At 29.3% G+C, this 6,927-nt stretch overlaps 1 protein-coding gene across 1 annotated transcript in view; it reads right to left on the bottom strand.

Moving 5' to 3' along the window:
- Positions 1–2,570: 2,570 nt before the first annotated feature.
- Positions 2,571–6,927, bottom strand: part of LOC107448934 (angiotensin-converting enzyme) — a 31,922-nt gene continuing 27,565 nt past the window's right edge. The window contains exons 13-14 of the mRNA XM_087167806.1: positions 4,503–4,625; positions 2,571–2,914 (exon numbers count right to left, since the gene is read on the bottom strand). Coding sequence (XP_087023932.1) covers positions 2,725–2,914; positions 4,503–4,625 — 313 coding nt within the window. The 3' untranslated portion in view covers positions 2,571–2,724. The remainder of the gene's footprint in view (positions 2,915–4,502; positions 4,626–6,927) is intronic.

Below are 6,927 nucleotides of genomic sequence, written 5' to 3'. Positions count from 1 at the left end.
TTTTTACATGTTGTTGAAATGATATACCAGCATACAAAATACAAAAGAATGCATGTATTTTCATAAAAATTTATAAACCTTTCATAGCTTTAATAACTCAACGATAGGGTACAATCGCTTTTTGTTAGTGTATTATTGAAGTGTATTTTGTGTTTGTATGTTTATGTACTTTTTCTTAGAGTATTACGAGCAATTTTATTGAAATAATATTATATCGATACTTCTTTTCAATTGCATCACTTGGTATCGATAGTTATATATACTAATTAGGGTTTAAATATATTTTAGCATAAATATAGGACAATGGGCGGTATTTAATTAAAGTTTTTTACTTCTGTCTTCAACTGTTTATTGGATATTGTCAAACATAATATATTATGTTTTATATTACGATTTTATATTACGATTTTATAAAATCAACGAAACAGAGACATGGCTAATTGAATTTAAAATTTTAATAAACGAAAGAAAGGAATGAAAATAGTACGTTATAGGAACTGTTTACAAAACAAATATTGAAATGCGTGTTGCCAGATGCATAATTATAATACTAATACTAAAACAAACGAATCTGCTTAAGATTAAACTGCACAAACTGTACGCAATGTTAATTGATTGCTCGATTTTCAACAAAACATGTTGTCCTAGGACTAAATTAAACCACAGAGTACAATTGTTTTTTGTGGCTCTCAAACAGTTTGATAAATTTTTAAACACGATGTTTAAAAACTAATCAAATACTACTGCAATTAAAAATTGATGGTTTAATATTTCATTTCTCATATTGATACATTAAATCTAGTTTCAACGTGTATAAATTCTTCTCATAAGTAAAGTTTATTTTATTCAAACCATAATAAACTAAATGCAACTTTCGCCATTTTTTTAATTGCATCCCTTCTGTTTGTTAGGAAATCCTTTGCTTGAACCTTTGGCATTTGTCAACCTGATATACTTATGTAAGTACCAAAACTAGAACATGGAGCAAACTAAAACACAAATCAAAATCGATTATGAAGTATTACTCTAGACAACAATAAGCTAAAACTTAAACGAAATATAGTAGCAATGCTGTAAAAGTGGAGAATACTATTGATCCTTTTATTGATAGTATCAGTGATATCGATACTTTTTCAATTTTCTTTCAATACTATGTCACTATATACACGATATCACTTTTTCAACTTATTTGTTTAGTTATTTTATTTCACGTGTGGCTTTTTTCTAGACTGTTAACTATTAAAAAGCATATTATTTAAGATTACCGTTGCAATGAAAATTAATAATTATAAATTTCAACTATCATATAAAGAAAGAATAAAGATGAAGTTATGAATCAGAGAATCAACGAATCAGTAAATTAGCGAAAGAGTGCCTTAGCGAAGGGAGAAATCAACGACCGAGTGAGTCAGTTTATAAATAAATAAAAAGAGTTTATAAACTTTTGAGGAGAGGCAGTTATCGACTTTTTTTAATTTCTTATTTTTCTCTATTAGGAGAAATGTTTAACCCTTAATTTAATTCCATACTACTTCAGATACGTAAACAAATTACCAAACTACGTAGGGTACGGTAGCGAGAAAAATAAAATAATGAAATTTTCGGATAAAGTTCGTGCTGTTTCTGAAGTGCCAAGACCTACAAATGGGAATGAAGCTTGAAGATTTCTTGGCGTAATCACTTATTACTCACGTTTTCTCCCTGACTTTTCAACAATGTCATACCCTCTTCGCAGATCGTAGAAATAATGTAGATTTCAATGGACATTTTCATGTGAATCAGCATTTATAAAATTGAAAACTGAACTATACTGTAACCGTGTTTTAGTAACATTTGATCCAAATTTGCCTTTTGTGCTGACGTTGGATGCCAGTCCAGTTGGAATTGCTGCGGTTCTAAGCCATGTCGTTAATGAGTAAGAGAAACCTATTAACTATCTGTCTAGATCATTGATATCCTCAGAAATGAACTATAGTCAGTTAGACCGTGAAGATCTAGCAAAAATTTTCACATTTAACAAGTTATACAATTACAACTATGAAAGAAGCTTCACTCTGGTTATGGACTCACTGGAATTTTCGAACATAATCGAGCTTTACAACAAATGACATCACCCAGATCACTTAGTTTGTTCTAAATTTATGAAAATAACAATGATATTATTTAGAGTTTAACTAATGAATCATATAACACAAGAACTAGACTCATGACTCATGCCACAGGGGAAAGTGTTACAGCTTCTGTTGGCCGAAAGTGAACTGGAGCATCAAAGGTAGAAGACTTATTTAGCTCCATAGTTTCACCTGCTGGCATTAGCTGGGCATAATGGAATGGCCTTCACGCCTAGGGTGGCCCTACCAGGAGCTAAGCTCCCGACGTACTTCGCCCATTCCGCCCAGTGGCATCCCCTCGCCACGGTGAGAAAATGCCAACTTGAGATGAGACTTTTCCAATGCCAATGAGACTTTTCTTTCTGGACATTTTTGGACTTATGGTCTAATTAGGATGGACCTCTTGGGGATTAGAAACAACAACAACAACAACACAACACAAGATACAAGTCAAAATTATTCAATGATTTTATAAATATTTTTATTATTTAAAACAGAGTACTTAGTAATAGCTTTTTTGTGTCAAATATGGCTATAGTAGGGAACATCATAGAAAGATTATTGCTGAAACATAAATATTTCTTAAAGATGAAAAATAAGTAGTTCTAATGAACTATGGACACACCATTGGATTATCACTTTTCCAACCAATGGTTTCATTTTTGTTTTGTTCTTTCAGCCAATCATACAAAGGTCTGAAGTACTCCAAGATTGCAGATGAGTCCATTTTGTCAGTTTTTCCCTTTGTTATCACTTTCATGGCTTCTCTCCAAGATACAGAACTACCCAATTTCAGTGTGTCACTATAATTTAAAAATAAAGTTTATTCGTAAATATTCCATTTTATAATGTTTTTTTGTTGTTGTTATAAAAGTGATGAATTTTACTTCAACATGATCGTTTTAGAAAAATAAGAACAATAATATGCACCAATGCAACACGTACCAGTTGAATTAAGAGAATTGAAATAATAGTTATTAATGAATGAAATTAAGAAAAATATCTTTATTTTACTTATTGTTTTTGTTTTATAATTTATTTTTCCCTTCTCCTTCTGGCTCCCGTCAAAGTGACGGGGTGAATTTCACCTTCGATTTTTCGTGCATGTGATATTTCTGGGCTGGAGTGTTAAAACACAACGTTAAAAAAAATTAAATTGTTATATTTCTCATCTATTTCTTATATGCCCAATATCATGTTTATTTCTCAATTTATACCCCAGATGGCAGTAAAAGACTATTACTAATATGCTTAGAGGTAGTTTATTTTAAATTAGATATCAGTATTTCAAACTAAATATTAACTCAAGAATTAAAAATGAATACATATATTGTACATACACTTAGTTTACATAATTGCTAAAAAAGAGAATTCCTACGATTGCTCGTTTACGCTAAATACAGGGTTACTCATGATTCCCTCCGGAATTTCGAAGCGTTATAGTAAAAAAAAACGAAGACGAATATGGCAAAAAAGAATACGTGAAATTATTCCGAAAGTATTCAAGTTTTAATTTAATCAGTTGCCGGTAGATGGCAGTAGCATGTACCACTGAAACCAGTTGTAGTAAAGAAAAATGGCTTTTACAGGCGGAGGGAATTATGAATAACCTTGTGCTTTCGAATTTCTTTGAGCTACTACGACCTTCTAAAACCTTCAGTCATTGAGATCAGAGAAATTATCATTTTGTTTTGAAAAACTATCATATAATAGAACAATTATTTTACGAAATTCTTAAATTGAAACACATGCCACAGAAAGGATAACAATGTATTTAACTTTGTTACGTACTAAGATTAAAATTAAAAATTTCCCTTAATTATAAATTCTATACAGTCATTAATTATTGCTCCTAAACATACATTTAAAAGTGAATTTTAATTATGTTTTAAAATTTAATACAAACTTTCAGTTTCATGTAAGCGATAGGTCTCAAAATAATTTATTTTAAGAAAAATTTAGCTTGAAAAAGGAAACTTTTGACTCAGAAAAGGGAAAGACGTATTCTGTGCTTTTTAATATATATAATAATTACATAAGACTCAATGAGACACCAATGTTAGATGTATGATTTAAGTACATATTATCTTTAGAATAGACTATAAGTTTTTTCGTATGTAAGTACTTTCGTATATAAGTACTTTCGTACTATACATAAATAATTAAAAGTACTTTACACTCACGTTTACAAAAATCAAAATTGAAAATGCTGATTCATATATTGGTGTCATAAAGAAATATTATGTGAACGACGTGATGAGCTAGTGTGCTGTGAAAAGTTTCTATGGTAATAGGAAACTAAATGTAAATTTCGTATTTAATCATTTATTCAATTAAAAAAATTAAGTTAAAAGTTTTGCGACTAATTAATCCCAAGTTAATAATGAATACCTCAATAGTTTTCCAGCTTTCTTATTTTGGTATATATCACATTGATGCAAAGGTCCTTTATGGCCAGCTTCTTCACACAGCGCTTTGTGAAATTGGAATTGGATTACAAAGCTTATGAAATACCTTGAACAAAAAAGCAACATATTTAAAAAATATTATTTAAAATACAAAAAATATATTTTTTGAAAATATAAATTTTTTTTTTTTAAAAATATACAAAAAATATATTTTTTGCAAATATAAAAATTTCTTTTTTTAAAAAATATACAAAAATTATATTTTTTGAAAATATAAATTTTTTTTTTAAAAATGTACAAAAAATATATTTTTTTAAAAATCTAGAATTATTACAATATTTAATTAAAATAAGGCCGATTTAATGAAAGTTTAATTTATTAAGTTTTTGTTGTAGGCTAAATGAAGAAGCTTTATTAAAAAATGATTTGAAGTATTTAGAAAAAAGGGGGGAAAACAGAACTATTCCGTTTCTGTATTAAGTTACAATGTAAAAACGAAATAAAAAGATGTTTGATTAAACTAAAAGATTTTGCAAATTAAGAAATACTAGTTCCCTAACCTACCAAATTGAGAGTGTGAATGAGCGAGGGTGTGAGTCGACGTTTATATTTAGTGTAAATGGCGGAAAAAACTTATATTAAAACGTGAAAAGTTTTTTCACTTCATTAGTTCCAATTTAATTTTATTGTTAAGGCGAAATTGCAAAATTTTTAAAGTAAATCTTAAGTTCAGATGTTATGTCAGAAATTTAGAAAGTTTTTGTTAAAAAAGTGCAAACTTATGTTTTCCTCAGTATTCTGAAAGCTTATTTAGCTTTTAGCTTGAAACGAAACTAAAAATTCGGCTGATTCAAACTACACACTTCTGCCTTCGGGTCCCGCAGTGGACTGATCGTTGAGACACGGTTCCCAGCAGATCACCGAAGTCAAGCATCACTGGCTGCGGTCAGTCTGCGGGTGGGTGACCACTTGGATCAGTCTGCGTAGGGACCGAGGGTGTGCGGTATTAGTCCATAGAGTTGAAATACTGGGTAGAGAGAGTAGAATAACCCCCGACCCGTGGACAAGATAAAGTCACGTGACTGTAGCCCAAACTTGCCGTTCACTGAGACCACTTCGATTCCCGTCCATTCGTTTAGCATTGCAATCGTCTGATGCAATTAACTGTCTGTCTTTTTAATTCAGAAATAAGAATGGTACAAAAGTCCTGAGCATTTTGCTGCACGGAGAAGTTTTCTAGGGACTGTCTGATAACTTTTTACAAGAAAGGGCGACATTTTTTTTCACTTTTTCCATTTTAAAATTGATTTTAAAATTTTTCCGATACTCAGCCATGATCTGATAATCATATTTTATTTACTTTAATAATCAATTACGCTCGTTTTTGCTCACTTTTTTTGCATTTAACATAAGTTTTTATTGTTTCTTAAACTTTAAACTTATAATGTTTAAGTATATTTCAATATATATTCTATTTTTAGCTGAAATAGCTGCAAAGCTTTGTTGGCTTCCTTGGCGAGATACTTTAGCGCCAAGGAACAGTTGAGTAAACTTTCGGTTTTGTTTTAGTTCTCTTTAAATGTCGATATCATTTCTGTATATTCTGAAGATTTTGTATATCTTTACCTCTTGATTACTAAAACCCAATATTTATCTTGTTCTAAAATGTTTCCTTTAAATATATATATTTAAATAAAAAATATGGTACATAAGAAGTTGTGTTTTTTAAATTACATAGGAATGCTTAAAAACCAAATTATTTGTATATTCTTATATGTTTGATGAATAATTAAATTCTATGAAATATTTTTAGTATTTAAATATAAAATAGTGTATAGTAGTTTTAGTGTTAATTTTTAATAAAATTATATAATTCTGTTACTATACATAAAATGAATACAAATTATGTACTATTTAGAAAATAAATTAAGGTATATTTAATATAATCATTAAGTACTTGTTTATCTTCTTTTTATTTAAAAATAGTTGCTTCATTGGAAATACTTTATTTTACTAGTATATTAAAGCGTAGAATTAGTTTGATTTAGTGCAACAAATTTAGAAAACATAACATAGAAGTGGATAAGTTGTATAGGAGTAAATTAGTGCAGTAAATTAGCGCATGTTATGCATTGGTATGGAATAAACTGCTCAGACGGCCAAGGCTAACAGCTGGCTGTGGTGCAAAGATTTAGCATCGTGAACCTTTCTTGTAAAATTTCAACTGTTTTTACCTTTATCTAGATTGTATATATTTAATTTGCAGCTGGCTAAAAGATATAGTTTTAAATGCACTTACTATTTTTAAGAAAATTACATTTTTTATGGATGGGCATTGTAATTTTCTTAATGTCCATAAAATGATTATGGTTCTTTTATTTGTAAAGTAAAATATTTTTAACTGCTAC

Source organism: Parasteatoda tepidariorum, chromosome 7 (assembly GCF_982258835.1).
Source record: "Parasteatoda tepidariorum strain Cologne lab strain chromosome 7, Ptep-v5.0, whole genome shotgun sequence".
In the NCBI taxonomy this organism is placed as follows: Eukaryota; Metazoa; Arthropoda; class Arachnida; order Araneae; family Theridiidae; genus Parasteatoda; species Parasteatoda tepidariorum.
The sequence above is the reverse complement of the archived record's forward strand: the minus strand, read 5'-3'. Positions and strand labels throughout refer to the sequence as shown.